The sequence below is a fragment of the Ostrea edulis genome, chromosome 6 (assembly GCF_947568905.1).
Source record: "Ostrea edulis chromosome 6, xbOstEdul1.1, whole genome shotgun sequence".
NCBI lineage: Eukaryota > Metazoa > Mollusca > Bivalvia > Ostreida > Ostreidae > Ostrea > Ostrea edulis.
In genome coordinates, this window is record NC_079169.1 from 75,655,433 (window position 1) to 75,672,810 (window position 17,378).

At 34.0% G+C, this 17,378-nt stretch overlaps 2 protein-coding genes across 2 annotated transcripts; both read left to right on the forward strand.

Annotated features, from left to right (window-relative positions):
• Positions 1 to 3,500: 3,500 nt before the first annotated feature.
• On the forward strand, positions 3,501 to 6,039 carry LOC130046261 (fatty acid-binding protein Fh15-like). The gene is made up of 4 exons (XM_048923772.2): positions 3,501 to 3,687; positions 4,638 to 4,816; positions 5,028 to 5,147; positions 5,697 to 6,039. Exons 1-4 carry the CDS (start codon positions 3,615 to 3,617, stop codon positions 5,754 to 5,756), a joined length of 432 nt encoding a protein of 143 aa, XP_048779729.1. The 5' UTR covers positions 3,501 to 3,614; the 3' UTR covers positions 5,757 to 6,039.
• A 1,947-nt stretch (positions 6,040 to 7,986) lies between these two features.
• Positions 7,987 to 14,207, forward strand: LOC125683059 (uncharacterized). The gene is made up of 4 exons (XM_048923774.2): positions 7,987 to 8,150; positions 12,789 to 12,967; positions 13,179 to 13,298; positions 13,857 to 14,207. Exons 1-4 carry the CDS (start codon positions 8,078 to 8,080, stop codon positions 13,914 to 13,916), a joined length of 432 nt encoding a protein of 143 aa, XP_048779731.2. The 5' UTR covers positions 7,987 to 8,077; the 3' UTR covers positions 13,917 to 14,207.
• The last annotated feature ends 3,171 nt before the right edge of the window (positions 14,208 to 17,378 follow it).

Here is a 17,378-nt window from a genome sequence, read left to right on the forward strand (position 1 = left end):
TATTTTGAAATCTATATAAGTAAAAGCGATGTAAGTGGATAGCATTCAACCTTTCTGAATGGTGCAATTTGCTATATGCAATTCTGAATTATTTCACCGGGTACTTGTCATTTTAAGGGTACATGTAGTTAATCAAAGAATAGCACAGTTTCGATGTATGCGCTAACAAGATTAATTATCTTTTAAATACACATAAAAACATACCGACCAATTTTTAGATGGTTTGTACTTTTTGAATCAAATTGACAAAATTCAAATGCAATGAAGTAATTTATAATGAGACATATACAATCAATGCAAAATTTGTTTTCATTATAAAAATTAAAACTCCAATGTTTCAGACAGATCTACTAATTAGTTCAGGCATAGGTTAGTTTAGTATCGGTAAATTATCCAAAAGAGGGTCTTTATATTACTTAGTTAATTCATTCACGCATGATTAACGAGTGATTAAAAGTGAAAAAAAATATGGTATCAAAAATCTGGATTAACTCCGAATCGAATAGTTTCTAGAAACATGTTTTATCATTGAGACACCTCCCACTTGTAAAGCAGAGGAGATGCCCGTATTTTCATTGATTCATTCTAAAAGTTCTTTAGGGAATACAACAAGGGAACATAATCTGCAGATGTCCAGTACCATTTATGATAATGCAATATTGTTTTTATCACATATTCACCCCTTTATCCAGTGGATATCACTCATACGATATTGTTCGTATCCCACAGTAGGTGTTCCTACGCCGCGTGACGTAATGTGCATAGGAACTGGATCTGGGTGACAGAATTCCCCCAAAAATTGTAAAAATTTATGGAAGTGGCACAGGTGTTGTTAATTTCTTCAAAATTTGAAAACAATGAATTTATATGCGAAGTAATTAGTTAAGATGGAGGGAACAGGGCCTGTTATTTTCATTGTGTAGTCTAGTTATCGTCTCGAAAAAGCGAAACAGCCTACAGCTCGGCATACAACCCCTGATCATGTTTTGTATCGATCGTAAAATATTCACAATGATCAAGGAAACAAAAATACATTGAAAAAATAAGTATTAGGTGATATGAACTGGAATCGTTTTTCTTGAAATTCAAAAAAAAAAAAAAAAAAGAAAAAGAAACGGTTCTATTGAACGCCACCACCCCACCCCACCCCACCCCCTTGTCAGAACTGAATGATGTACTGTGTAATATGAATATTTCTAAGTGTTAAAAACCCGATAGGTCACACGAAGAAGCGAACACATTAAGATCTTTTTTCACATATTTACCCCTTTATCTAGTGGATATCAATTTTCCAACTCCATGCACCAAATGAACCCGAGGTACGCCACATTCAACTGGACACAAAACGATCCCATCACTTTTTGATATACAAATGTAAGAAACACAAGCACATCTAACAATGAAAGCTCTACCACCCTCCATGATACAAGAAAAAATAAAAATTCTCTGAATGATGATATACATGGTGGGAAATTCATCGTCAACATTCACACATGTGTGCGACTACAAATTTAAAAAAAGAATAAATATTTGAATATATATAAACAATAAAAAAAAAAAAAAAAAAACCGCTAACATATTCATAAATGATCACACGATTTCAAAGTAAATCGTTCTGAAAAGCAAATGTTTTTCTCTATTAAAAATTATCTTTAAATTTATGAATTAAACATTGTGACAGTCAAAATTCAATTTTATTTATATTTCCCACCGAACTCTTTGTAGCGGCGTACTATTAACGTTACGAATGTGGTTTGGGTTGAGGTAAACAAAGCGAAATAATTTGGAGATGCCAATTTAATGGTCTGTTAGGATAAGGTGACAGGGAACAGTTTCTTTGGTTTTGAAACATGTGGATAGGGGGTATACACCAAAGTCAGATTATGACAGACTCATGAAAAATCATATTTCCTTTTTATGTCAATACTTGTATTTCATATTAGTGTAGTTAATAAATTATGACCCTAAATTACATGTCATCTATAAATACTGGTGTTGGTGCACAAAACATGCTCTGAGCAGGTTCCCCGTTTTTGCTTTGATTTTCCCTCATTTGGGCTAATCCGCACCACCCCCACACCATCACAGTACCAAACATGGGGATTTAGACACTGTGCACAATCAAGAACCCTATCTGCCCTTCTCAAAAATCTACCTCTCATATGGGGCCATCCACCTTCCCTCACAGCTACAGACCTTTTGCTAGACCCTGCATGTTTTCACCGGAATTTCTTCAGCAACTGACCACGTGTCTTAGTTTCGTATTTGCACCCATCTATATGCTAGGAATCATGGTGACACCTATATGTTGTATATCAACATTTTTACTAAGCACTCAGCTACATTTGACATGCATCCTAAAATTATTGTATACATTTTTACACATGTAATATCACTTCAAATCTGGGGTATTTCCATCTTTTGGCCTATAGTGCGAAACTGTCCCCCTGCTACCTAAGATATGTGATAAAAAGGGCTAGGGGGTAGAAAACACACAACTCGTCACATCCAACTACAAACCATGGGAGATCCTATATATATATGCTTATTATGAAACAGACTATATACAGTAAAATAAGAATATAACAGGCACAATGCTTATTATGAAACAGACAATATACACCGCTTCGTAACCGGGGAGTTCGAGCCCTGTTCATGCCATGTCTGCGTCAAACTTAAGACATTAACATAAGGTGTGGTTGCTCCTTCATCAAACGCTCGGAATTTAGAAGTGAGAATCACAGGTCTTTCGAACATGACCTTACAAACTTAGGCCCCGTGTCGTGGAAGGTGTTGACTCGTTAAAGAATCACCACTGTTATGGCCCTGAGCGCTAAGCATACATGTTGGTACTTCATCTAGAGCTGGTGACGTCTCAATATGAGTGACGTAAAACAATCAATCAATCAATCAAATATCACTACTTGATAGTACGATTTACAAAATATTGTACGTCAGAACTTGTTATATATATATTGAAATACAATAAAAGCAAGAAAGAAAAAATTAGCTGAAACGATTCATTGTAGTTTGATGGAGTAAATTTTACACAGAAAAAATATCTAAATCTGGTTCTTATATTTTCTGCGCTTTTAGACAGTTTCTGTTTTTAAAAAAAAGTTGTCAATTGCATTTACTCCTGTGTTGTTATTTCTTTTTATCAGCCCGCAGAGCTACCCAAGAACAATTTTGAGCGTTCACGTTAACAAATACAAGTCTGAGTACTTTCTAATTACAGTTTGGCGTCCACCAAGAAATATAGCAGATATTCTATGTCGCATAACAAAAGTTAATATCTATAGATTTAATGACAGTGCTAAGCTAAACCATTTATCATTAGTTAGAGTTTTAATACCCCAAGTTGGGACTCCGGCGAATATGACATGTCTCATGGAAATGGGACGTCTGACGAATATATCTGTTTCGAAATTTTTCCAGTCATTCACACTGTACATAGCTGGTGGTGGATCTCCTTTCAAATAAAAAGCAAACACAGTTCGACCAATGAAAACGTACATCTTGCAAGTCCTTAAATATCCGCATCGTCTATCGGTTCCCTCACTTGTATTTCACGTTGCCTGTCAGTGTAGCACGAGTCCCCATATTTCTGCAGAATGTCTCAGTTTAACGGAACATGGGAAGATAAGGGACAGGATGAGACCTTTGGACCCTTTATGGAAGCTATAGGTCAGTGTTGCTTTGCCAAAAATAATATTTTAAATGTTCATTTAAAAAAGAATTTAGCATGAATTCGCAAAGTTTAAACGAAAATAACTACAATTTTTGCATTGAATTATACTAATTCAAAAACCACCTGAAACATGTCTGCATGAAAAAAAAAAGAAGACTTTCTATGCGATGTAGATCACGGTTACAGCATTCATGATGAAAGAACGATCTGCACGATAAAGCTATGTGGCACATGAACGATCATGAACATTAGTGTTTGCTGATCATATATATATATACACAGGTCAAACACATTGCGGGTATTGAAGGAAGCGGAGATAGGGTTTGTAATGTTTCGGGTTGACATGCCGTTTTCGTAACTGATAGTGCAAATTATACAAAAGTTTGAAAGTAATCATATTTTACATTAATTTATTAAGAATGACATTAAAAGATGTGGTGTGATGTAAAATGTAGTATTAGATAGTATGTACAAATTTGGTTAGTAGAAATTGTGGGAAAACCCACATACTCATGCATGTAGTCAGTAGGTCTTTACGTTTTTATCATTACGTAGCTATACATGATATCCGTACGCAGAAAGTAATATTCATCATAGCATTAACAGACTTTCAGTTCATTTATCACAATTTCTTATTAGATATTCGACATAGTGATACCTTTACTTTAGTATTCTCAAAATAATAACAATACCAAAACGAATTATTTTAACACGACCATTATTTCGTTACACAAGTGATCACGCAAGACACAGACGAGTACGTTACACGTTAGGCTTGTGAACACTAATGTTGTAGGACCTGTGGCCCCTTATATATTTGTTCTAGTGACGTGCTGATCGGATATTGACATGCTGTATAGTATATATTTGTTCTAGTGACGTGCTGATCGGATATTGACATGCTGTATAGTATATATTTGTGACATTCAGATGTACTTTGCTGTAGGATTGGGTGCATTTACGGAAAAATACAAGGGTGCAACATCCACCGCAACATACGCCGTGGACGGCAAAAAGGTGACTCTGACGTACGTCTCGTCCCTCTACCCTGACAAACCCATGACATATAACATCACGGCTGGGGAAGAATTCGATGGAAAAGGCCCGGATGGTTCCGATGTGAAGGTAGTTTTGATCGATCATTTTCGTAACCATATGTTGTACGTTAAGAATTGATTAAAAAGTCAATATTTGATTATTTGGAAGAGCATTTTAAATCCATAAAAGAATGGAAGATTGGTTAACGGATTGAGAGAATGCGTTTGTTGTATTTATGAATCAATGCGTTTGAAAATAATTCACTGTACATGTACATTATCAAATCCATTTTTCCTAGACAGTATTCACGATGGTTAGCGACTGTGAAATAAAAGAAAACGAAAGAACAAATTTTGAAGATGGCAAAAACCGAGAATTCGTAATCACCAGAAAAGTCAGTGGGGACGTTATGGATGTGGTAAGTTTTCTGAGCTAAGAAGCTGTGTATACGAAGTGGTAAATTAAACCCATTAGAATGTGTGTCTTATGTTTCCGTTTTCTGATTTTTATAAAGGTTCATATTAATGCAATTAATATATTTCTCTGATATATCTTTTTTTCTAATTGACATGTTCTTTGAAGATTTTATCCGTAAATTTAGAAAATATTAGCAAATAACGTTTTCAATTTTCATACATATTTTTTATTTAAAAAATTAGAACGTCTATCTGAGTAGTTTATGCGTCTATTATTAGATATTCATATTATGCATCAAATCACAGCGACATTTGGACTCTAGAGTATCTAATTTGGACTCTCGAGTATCTTATTTGTTTATCATTCCGGGATAAATCTTTTAAAAAAAATCATATAAAATAATTGAGAACTTGTATCACTCTTTCGATGGTGAAATTATGCTTCATAAAAGGTACTTTAGATAATTTTTTTTTAGTGTAATGAGCTACCTTAAAAAACGATAAAAAGCTACCGTCGGCATACTTTTTCTGTATCTTCTTTTTTTTTCCAGACAATTGAAGCCGTTACCTCCAAAGCTAAAATGACAAGCAAAATGTACAGAAAGAAGTAATCATGTCGTCAGCCATAGATTCTTTTATAGACAATTACTGAAGGTTAAATTTATTCTTAGTATTGCTGGACTTAGTCTCTACCACTAATCATGATTTATAATTGATGACCATTTAGCGAAGACCTAAAGATGTTTAGATGAATAGGAAAAAATATTACAACACTTTAGAAAACCGAAACCTTGGACACTTTTATATTTCCACATTGTCAAATCATGCTTTCATCGACAATTTCATCAACTTCCTGATGGCTGTGTATTGGTGAAATAAACTGTGTGCAAAATATGTAGTGCTCCTTTGTTTTCTCTCTGGTTCAATTTTGATAATGTTGCCTTGATATTGTATTTCACATGAAGGAGATATCTAGGTTAATGCCCAATGTATTTAAAATCCCTTCAAAATCATTTAACAGAGAGCGTGTTTGTTTCCATTCAGGGTATTTAAACATTCCGTACATACGGATTTAAATTATTGTTACTTTGTGTATACAGACACTTGACCACTGGATCTAGATTTGTCTTTACAAAGATAGTTATTTTCCCCCGTTTATATTCGGTAAAATTTGTACCATCGAAAAATATTCCGTTTGATTGTATATTCGTAGCCAGAAAGAAAATGAAGTGTATGGCAAGGGGTGTTGGGGTCCAGGGCAAAGCCCTGGTGGGGATCCCGGAAGCTCCTGGGTCTTACTAATGAAATCACCTATTTTTGTGGATAAAAACGGGGTGTTTTGTCAATTTCCAAAGCAAAAAGAATGCACAAATGCACAAAAGTATTTTTTAAAGTGTTTTATCATGCCTACCGTGTGTACTTGGGCTGACTTTCGTTGTTTTTGACTGATATATAAACATTACTGATAACAAAGAATATCATAAATTCTTCTACTATATGCACTTACATGTAAATGATGTACATTAAAATGATATTCGAAATGATGTTGATGATTTCGAGTGCAGTAAGGAGTTTGAATTTGATAGAATGGTGTTGATTAAATAATAAATCGGAACTATTGAACGAAAATTTATTTTTGAGGCACTGATAATTTAAATGGGCATGGACACAATTTGAGCCGAAGATTAAGAATTTTATTTTTCCATTTAATTGATTACAAAGCAAAACTAAAGCATTTATAATGGTTAACTAAAATTTGAGCATCAGTTGTTGAGTTACAAGTGAGATACAGTACTCATAATTTCTTGCAATGTTTTTGTTTACATACATATAATATATATATATATATATATATATATATATATATAGAGAGAGAGAGAGAGAGAGAGAGAGAGAGAGAGAGAGAGAGAGTTCAATAGAGTAAATAGCATGTTTATAACAAACTGAAATGTGCCAAACATTAGTAACTATTTAATTGTGTTCCGTATTAACTTGTAAATTGAAAATAATGTGCTTTACACGAAACTTTTACTTGTATACATTGACATAAGTTGTGGTTGCTCCTTCATCAAACGCTCGGAATCACGGGTCTTTCGGAGATGACCTTAAAACCTGAGGCCCTGTGTCGTGGCAGGCATTGGCACGTTAAAGAATCATCACTGCTACGGCCCCGAGCGCTAAGCATGCATGTAGGTCTAAATTTGTGGTATTTCACCTACAGCTGGTGACGTCTCAATATGAGTGAAAAATTCTCGACGGGACGTAAAACAAACAATCAAACTTGTTATATAAATATTGAAATACAATAAAAGAAAGAAAGAAAAAATAGCTGAAACGATACACTGTAATTTGATGGAGTAAACTAAACAAAGAAAAAATATTTTAAAAATCTGGTCCTTATATTTTCTGCGCTTTTTGACAGTTTCTGTTTAAAAAAGTTGTCAATTGCATTTACCCCTGTGTTGTTATTTTTTATCAGCTTGCAGAGCTACCCAAGAACAATTCTGAGCGTTCATGTTAACAAATACAAGCCTGAGTATTTTCTAGTTACAGTTTGGCGTCCACCAAGAGATATAGCATACACATGTATTAGTCGCATAACAAAAGTTGATATCTATAGATTTAATGACAGTGCTAAGCTAAACCATTTATCATTAGTTAGAGTTTTAATACCCCAAGTTGGGACTCCGGCGAATATGACATGTCTCATGGAAATGGGACGTCTGACGAATATATCTGTTTCGAAATTTTTCCAGTCATTCACACTGTAGAAAGCTGGTGGTGGCTCTCCTTTCAAATAAAAAGCAAACACAGTTCGACCAATGAAAACGTAAATCTCTCAAGCCTTTAAATATCCGCGTCGTCAATCGGTTACCTCACTTGTATTTGTCGTTGCCTGTCAGTGTAGCACGAGTCCCCATATTTCTGCAGAATGTCTCAGTTTAACGGAACATGGGAAGATAAGGGACAGGATGAGACTTTTGGACCCTTTATGGAAGCTATAGGTCAGTGTTGATTTGTCAAAAAATAATATTTTGAAATATTTCAAAGTGAGGTATATTATGTTCATTTAAAAAAGATAGAATCTAGCATGAATTCGCAAAGTTTAAACGAAAATAACTACAATTTTTGCATTGAATTATACTAATTCAAAAACCACCTGAAACATGTCTGCATGAAAAAATACTTTCTATACTATGTACACACAGGCACTTGTTTCTGTATATAAGTTATGACGTCTGTACATACTAATAATAACACAAGGTACGTAGCTTCAAATGACACCGAATGGCATCCCCTGAGAATGTCGGCCTTTTGAGCTTTCAGGGAATTTGCGATGCAAATATATTTACAACCGTTCTCTTCTAAGATATTTCAGCTAAAAAATCATATATGGCATGACTGCATTCATTACCGCTTATCTCCGAAAACTGGAACAATACATGACCCTACACCTCGATTTTCCGATTTATACCACGAAGGGGCATACCTAATTGAAGACGTACATGTACGGCAGACTTACAGAAGACCTACAAAAATGTGGGCTATATACATCAAACTAATATGATTTTCTGATTAAGCATGTCTCCAATATAAAACACACACAAACAATTTTAAAGTGTATTTATAAAGCTCGGTATTTTATTTTTTTTCTTATTAGACGACCTAGCGCAAGAGTGATAACTCGCGTAGATCAGCCTGTTCAATTCTTAATCATTTCTTTTACTTTTTAATATACAATTTTGAAACATTTTTCTGATCTTTTGAAAAAGAAAACATACAAGAAATGATTTGTACTGACACCACACGAAATAAAAGCGCGATTTTGATAGGCTGTCACGCTCTTCTAAAATTACGTAGGGAAATCTTGGGATTTATAAATTTATAGCAAGAAGTAAAAGCATGGTTAACATCAATGACAAACAGAAAAAGGAGCTAGACCTTACAATCAAAGGACATAACGTACTTATCTTAGGCCAGAGTGGTAGAGGGAAGAGCTTCATCATTGAAAGAATAAGACATGAATACGCCGGTTTCGAGATACGTCCGAGTTATTTCCCTTTGGAGAACTCTCGTACATAGTAAGGCGCGAAAGAATTTGTTTACACGCGGGAGTGGGGCAGATATTCATCATAGCGTAAGTGAATGTACTCAGTAAGTTTCTCATACGCTGTTTGAAAACCCGAATTCGACTGATACACAAACTAAGTAAGAGATAGATATTTAGAGAGTAATTAAATACATAGAATTCTTATCCTATCACGTTGTTGCGCTGGTCATAAGTACCATATCCAAGACATTTCTTGCAAATATGACATTGTATGTTTCCACTTCGGTAAAACATTTCTTTCGATAGTATTTAGTATTTCCCACATTTACATATTTAAAGAGAAGCCGCTTTTAATACATTTCATCGTCTTTCTCGTTGGCTGTATATCCACTCTGTCCCACTTAGGCATTCAAAGTTCCACTAAATGCACCTCCTTTACAGAAGAGTTCGTATCTCGAAACTGACGTATTAAAATCAACAGGTAAACAGGTAGTTTTAACGGGGACCACTGGTGTGACATCTCTTAACATCTGAGGGACAACTACGTACTCGTGGTCAGGCATCGGTGATGGCCGATACGCTGACTGTGAACTTGTAAATAAAATACAAACTGATGAACATTTCGAAAAGTACAAAAAAAAAAAAAAAAAAAAAAAAAATATTCAAAACACAGATGTTTTAGTTGTCGATAAAATTTCCATGCTGTCCGCCAAACTATTTTCTCAACTTGAAAATGTGTGTAGAAAAGTTCGCTAAAATTATAATTACTTTGGAGGAATTCAGATAGTTGGAAGTGGCGATTTTTTTCAATTACCTCCCGTTCCTGACATGTTAAAACAAGATTCTGGTGATTTTTGCTTTAAATCACGCATTTTTTCAAGTGTAATGTAATTAGGCAAGATGAAGCAGATTTTGTAACTGCCATTAATGATGATTGATAAAGAAATGAAGCTTGGGAAAGCCTATATATCAGTAAAATGGTCTTCAATAAATGAATAATATCTTTAGTAAATCACAGAACTAAAAAGCATAGGTTACTGTGTAGTTTTTTTTTTTTTTAAATTTGACAAGGTGACAACACTTTCATAATTTCAATTCTGTGTTCATATTTCATTTAACAAAGCGGTATTTTCTATATTCAGAAAATAAACTTACAAATCTATTATTTACCCGCTGAAAATAGCAAATACCCTTTATTAGTGGTAGAATGCCTAAGTATGGCACGCCAAATTCACAAAAATGAGCTAAACATAGTTTCACAGTTGATAAACTAGGTTTATCGACTGTAAACTATAATTTACGAACTGTAAACTATAGTTAACGATTCGTTAACTATAGTTTTCATCCGTAAAACTATATTTAACGGTTGTAAACTATAGTTTACAAATGCTAATCCAAGTTTATCTGTCTTTAAATAAACGTTAACAATAAATTTTGCTGATAAATACAGATTCACATTTGTAAACTATAATTTACATTCGTTAACTATAGTTCACAATTGTTAATCCTAGTTTCACAAATTGTGATACTATATTTATCAGACTTGTAAACCGTAGTTTACAATCGTGAAACCGTATTTATCAGATAAACTATGTTTTGCAATCGCTAATGATTGTTTTCATTGTTAATTATAGTTTACGCTTGTGAAACATAGATTATCTGTTAGCTATGGTTTACAGATGTGAAATATAGATTAACGTCGTTAACTATAGTTTACGGTCTGTAAACTATAGTTTACAGTCGATAAACCTAGTTTATCAACTGTGAAACTATGTTAAAGTAATTCCACCCTCCTGTGATGTCATCAGATTTTGCAAAATCAATGATTTCTTTGCATTTATGCGTAATAGGAACATACATTTTGTTGGAGTCTTTCCCGATAGTTATTGTAAAAAATCTTGTTAAAAATAAACTATTTCAAAAGTCTAAATTATAGAATGAATAATCAATGATACGTTTTGAAATATTGAATCCAAGGGCAATAACTCTGTTTCTATTGATTTCTTTATCAAGTCTATTATGCGATAGATTTCCTTTATTTTTACAGATATTTTGTATATTTTTGTGAAGATACAGTTTCATGAAATTGTTATGAATGCTACTATATCGTCATAACCAGTTTGTATGAAATTTTGATAACGCTGTTTAAGGAAAATTGCAATTTTCTGACGGTGATAGATGATTCTGTTTATGTACGTCTCGTATCTTAAAAAGTGTGATGACATATGTATTTTATTTGATAAATTGTTAGTTTTAACTCTAATGAATGGAAATAAATACATTTTTCAAACTTGTATCAGATAAAACTGCGAGTATGGAGTTACCTTAAGCTCATTTTTGTGAATTTGGCGTGACATACCTAAGTCATGTTTCATTATTATCATAATGTCATACCATGAGCAAAAACGATTCTGGTGGATCTGTTCCATACTGCAAATACTGTTTCAAAATTCACCGTCGAAAATATTTTTGCCCTTCGGGATGTCTTGGTTGATATCTTCTGACGTAATGTAAAGTTTATAAACGTACGAATAGCTTTGGAATTTTTAGTAGCTAAAAATAGCGCACAGCGTCTTCAATATTCAAAATTTCATTTTGTTAACAAAGCAATATTTTCATGATTTTTTTAATGATAAACATTGTATTTATTTATTACGATAATAAAATAATGAGACTTAAAAATTTTCAACATAACTAATTTAATTTTTTTTAATTCCGTGCGGTATCAGTACAAAGCACTTCGTGGTATAAATCGGAAAATCGAAGTGTAGGATCATGTATTGTTGCAGTTTTCGGAGATAAGCGGTAATGAATGCAGTCATGCCTATATGATTTTTTAGCTGAAATATCGTAGAAGAGAACGGTAGTAGATATATTTGCATCACAAATTCTCTAAAAGCTTGAATTACATTATTGGGAGAACTTAATTTTTTCGAAAAAACCTTTAAAATTTGGGTAATTTTATTAATTTCAACTTATTAAAATGATGGAAAATAGTACAAATGACTAAATAGGAGAAATATTTCAAGCCCCATAAAATCTGTAAAACCCAGGAGTTTCGGGGGGCTTCGCCCCCTGGATCTCCACCAGGGCTTCGCCCTGGACCCACTCGTGACTGCCTCATAAAGTGACGACCCCCGTAACAGCAATTCCTGGATCCACCCCTGGTAGAAATTGTGGGATAACCCACATACTCATGCATGTAGTCAGTGGGCCTTTACGTTTCTATCATTACGTAGCTATACATGCTATCCTTTAAATGCACAATACGCAGAAAGCAATAACCATCATAGCATTAACAGACTTTCAGTTCATTTATCACAATTTCTTATTAAATATTCGACATAGTGATAATTTTACTTTAGCATTCTCAAAATAATAACAATACCAAAACGAATTATTTTAACACGACCATTATTTCGTTACACAAGTGATCACGCAAGACACAGACGAGTACGTTACACGTAAGGCTTGTGAACACTAACGTTGTAGGACCTGTGGCGCCTTATATATTTGTTCTAGTGACGTGCTGATCGGATATTGACATGCTGTATAGTATATATTTGTGACATTCAGATTTATTTTACTGTAGGATTGGGTGCATTTACGGAAAAATACAAAGGTGCAACATCCACCGCAACATACGCCGTGGACGGCAAAAAGGTGACTCTGACGTACGTCACGTCACTCTACCCTGACAAACCCATGACATATAACATCACGGCTGGGGAAGAATTCGATGGAAAAGGCCCGGATGGTTCCGATGTGAAGGTAGTTTTGATCGATCATTTTCATAACGATATGTTGTACGTTAAGAATTGATTAAAAAGTCAATATTTGATTATTTGGAAGAGCATTTTAAATCCATAAAAGAATGGAAGATTGGTTAACGGATTGAGAGAATGCGTTTGTTGTATTTATGAATCAATGCGTTTGAAAATAATTCACTGTACATATACATTATCAAATCCATTTTTCCTAGACAGTATTCACGGTGGTTAGCGACTGTGAAATAAAAGAAAACGAAAGAACAAATTTTGAAGATGGCAAAAACCGAGAATTCGTAATCACCAGAAAAGTCAGTGGGGACGTTATGGATGTGGTAAGTTTTCTGAGCTAAGAAGCTGTGCATACGATGTGGTAAATTAAATCCATTAGAATGTGTGTCTTACATTGTATGTTTCCATTTCTGATTGTTTTTAAAATCCATATTAATGCAATTAATGTATTTCTCTGATATATATTTTTTCTAATTGACATGTTCTTTGGAGATTTTATCCGTAAATTTAAAAAATATCAGCAAATAACGTTTTCAATTTTCATACATATTTTTTATTTAAAAAATTAGAACGTCTACCTGAGTAGTTTATGCGTCTATTATTAGATATTCATATTATGCATCAAATCACAGCGACATTTGGACTCTAGAGTATCTAATTTGGACTCTCGAGTATCTTATTTTTTATCATTCCGGGATAAATCTTTAAAAAAAATCATATAAAATAATTGAGAGCTTGTATCACTCTTTCGATGGTGAAATCATGGTTCATAAAAGGTGCTTTAGATAAAAAAAAAAAAAAATTGTGTAATGAGCTACCTTAAAAAACGATAAAAAGCTACCGCCGCCATGATTTTTCTGTATCTTCTTTTTTCTCTCCAGACAATTGAAGCCGTTACCGCCAAAGCTACAATGACAGGCAAAATGTACAGGAAGAAGTAGTCATGTCGTCAGCCATAGATCCTTTTATAGACAATAACTGAAGGTTAAATGTATTCGTACATGTAGTATTGCTGGACTTAGTCTCTACCACTAATCATGTTTTATAATTGATGACCATTTAGCGAAGACCTAAAGGTGTTTAGATGAATAGGAAAAAATATTACAACACTTTAGAAAACCGAAACCTTGGACACTTTTATATTTCCACATTGTCAAATCATGCTTTCATCGACTATTTCATCAACTTCCTGATGGCTGTTTATTGGTGAAATAAACTGTGCAAAATATGTAGTGCTCCTTTGTGTTCTCTCTGGTTCAGTTTTGATACTGTTGCCTTGATATTGTATTTCACATGAAGCAGATATCTAAATTAATGCCCAATGTATTTAAAATCCCTATAAATTCATTTAACAGAGAGCGTATTTGTTTCCATTCAGCAGCTGTTCAGAGTAAAAATTCCGTACATACGGATTTAAATTATTGTTACTTTGTGTATACAGGCACTTGACTACTGGATCTAGATTTGTCTTTACAAAGATAGTTATTTCCCCCCGTTTATATTCGGTAAAATTTGTACCATCGAAAAATATTCCGTTTGATTGTATATTCGTAGCCAGAAAGAAAATGAAGTGTACAGCAAAGTACGGCAAGGGGTGTGGGGGTCCAGGGCAAAGCCCAGGAGGGGATTCCGGAAGCTCCTGGGTTTTACCAATAAAATCGCCTATTTTTGTGTATAAAAACGGGGTGTTTTGTCAATTTCCAAAACAAAAAGAATGCACAAAAGTATTTTAAAAGTGTTTTATCATGCCTACCGTGTGTACTTGGGTTGCCTTTCGTTGTTTTCGACTGATATATAAATATTACTGATAACAAAGAATATCATAAATTCTTCTACTATATGCACATACTAATCTCGGCTGAGATTCGGCTTGGCTGAATATTTGGACTGACGCCTTCACCGAATCTCGGAGCTGTCCTTTATAATTCATGTCTGGAAATTTACTTTTAGTTCAGCCGGTTGTAGAAATTAATGTGCACTTAGGTGACACTGCTGTTCGCTTCAAATAAGTGATTTGACTGTTAAACTAACTCTATATCACTATTAATGCTATATTACTTACCGTCTAAATATGTAAATTCTATAAAATAAACCATCACTAATTTTTCCGTTCAAATGAAGACTTCTATGGCGCAATATTTTATCTCCCATAATTGAAGAGTTCCTATAGTTTGTTTTTTGAATTAGCGAAATGCAAGTAGGTGTGTAGAGATACGATGTATCAGTAACTAGATAAAGCAGACTATAGGAACTCTTCAATTCCAGGAGATAAAATATTGTGCTATGGAGATCTTCATTTGAATGGAAAATGTAGTGCCTGTTTTCATTTTGGGATTTTTTATTTTTTTTTTTTTTTTTTTTTTTATATCTAAACGGTAAGTAATACAGCATTAATAGGGATAGAGAGTTAGCTTAACAGTCAACTCACTTATCTGAAGTGAACAGTAGTATCACCTAAGTGCACTTTAATTGCTAGAACTGGCCGAAGCTGAAATTTAATTTCCAGACATGAATTATGAAGGACTGCTCCAAGATTCGGTGAAGGCGTCAGTCCAAATATTCAGCCGAGCCGAATCTCAACCGAGATTAATGCACATACATGTAAATGATGTACATTAAATTGATATTCGAAATGATGTTGATGATTTCGAGTTCAGTAAGGACTTTGAATTTGATAGAATGATGTTGATTAAATTATAAATCGGAACTATTGAACGAAAATTTATTTTTGAGGCACTGATACTTTAAAGGGGCATGGACGCAATTTGAGCCAAAGATTTAAAATTTTATTTTTCCATTTTATTGATTACAAAGCTTAACTAAAGCATTTATAATGGTTAACTGAAATTTGAGTATCAGTTGTTGAGTTACAAGTGAGATACAGTACTCACAATTTCTTGCCATGTTTTTGTTTACATACATATAATATATATATATATATATATATATACATGTATATATATATATATATATATATATAGAGAGAGAGAGAGAGAGAGAGAGAGAGAGAGAGAGAGAGAGAGTTTGAGAGAGAGTTTATAACAAACTGAGATGTGCCAAACATTAGTAATTATTTAATTGTGTTCCGAATTAACTTGTAAATTGAAAACAATCTGCTTTACACGAAACTTTTACTTGTATACATGTATTTAGCCTATGTAAACAAAAACATGACGCGAGCCTTGTTTACATAACAAAGAATTGCGAGCGCTGTATTTCCCATTTACCTCGAAATCTGACATTCACAATTTTTTGCTGACCATTAGAAATATAAAAATAAAATTTGAAGGTGTCCAGCTCAAATCGTGTCCACGCTCCTTTAACGATAGATGCCTCCTTCCCTCTCTCGCTAGCAAATTATGTGAACATAGTTGTCTACTTGCGTATTGGCAAGTAGACTACGTGCCTGTACATCGAGGGTTAAACACGTACAAAAAAACCCCCAACCCAACACAGCCCGCCATTATCTGAAAGTTCCTCAATCTTGTCAACTTTGAATTAGGCACCCCCTTCCAATTACTTCGTCCCAACCGGTCATCTCAGATTCATAACTTGATACATGTACATACAGTACAAGCAGAAATCCTGATCCTGAAACGGAATGATAGCAGAAATCCTCAGTCACGAAACAGTACCTCATTTACATTCAGAACTCTCCCTTTGTTTCTGGGTAACCTCGCGGCGGCGACTGCGGGTGGTTAGTGTAATATTTTGAAAGGATATGTACCCTATGTTTCCCAAATATACAACATCATTGAACCGAATGTCCGATAACAACCGTATAGCCGATAACGCGTTTACCGGTGTGTGTACGTTTGAAATGCACACATTTGTACATTGCAATGAATTACCATTTCTAAAACTTCACGGGTTATGAAGTGGGGCAGTACGCGATCGAGCGCTAGCTTCACAGGATTTGATCACGTCACCGCCCCAATTCATAGCCCAGTGAAGTTTAAAATGGTTATTATTTCTTAAATATTGCGTCCATCCTTCCAACCCATACTCAATAATTCAATCTGTTTTAAACAATATTGGTTAACTGTGGAACAAAATATGAAAGTAGAGATTTCTACTAGCCACCAGATAATTATGCATGTGCCTTTGCAAAAACTACAACATCAGATCGACGGATGGAGACAGCCTGACCAAAGATGGATACCTGGAAGAGAATCTACTTAGGACAAAGTTTTCATTGTAATCAATACATAAATACGAATAATAAATAATTAGTAGGTTCATAACATGTAAAATAGTTGTGTCTAAAATAGCATTTTCGTATTTGCTTTATTGTTACATCATTAATCATTATATAACAATGTTGTAATAAATAGGGAAGATATATACCTTAATATGTAGGTGTAAGTTAAAATTCCTGTTCTAAAACATATCATTACGCCTAT

Coding starts and splice junctions, on each gene's coding strand:
- LOC130046261 (XM_048923772.2), top strand. CDS start 3,615: ATGTCTCAGTTTAACGGAACATGGGAAGATAAGGGACAGGATGAGACC. Junction 4,817..5,027: donor CGGATGGTTCCGATGTGAAG/GTAGTTTTGATC, acceptor CATTTTTCCTAG/ACAGTATTCACGATGGTTAG. Junction 5,148..5,696: donor GTGGGGACGTTATGGATGTG/GTAAGTTTTCTG, acceptor TTTTTTTTCCAG/ACAATTGAAGCCGTTACCTC.
- LOC125683059 (XM_048923774.2), top strand. CDS start 8,078: ATGTCTCAGTTTAACGGAACATGGGAAGATAAGGGACAGGATGAGACT. Junction 12,968..13,178: donor CGGATGGTTCCGATGTGAAG/GTAGTTTTGATC, acceptor CATTTTTCCTAG/ACAGTATTCACGGTGGTTAG. Junction 13,299..13,856: donor GTGGGGACGTTATGGATGTG/GTAAGTTTTCTG, acceptor TTTTCTCTCCAG/ACAATTGAAGCCGTTACCGC.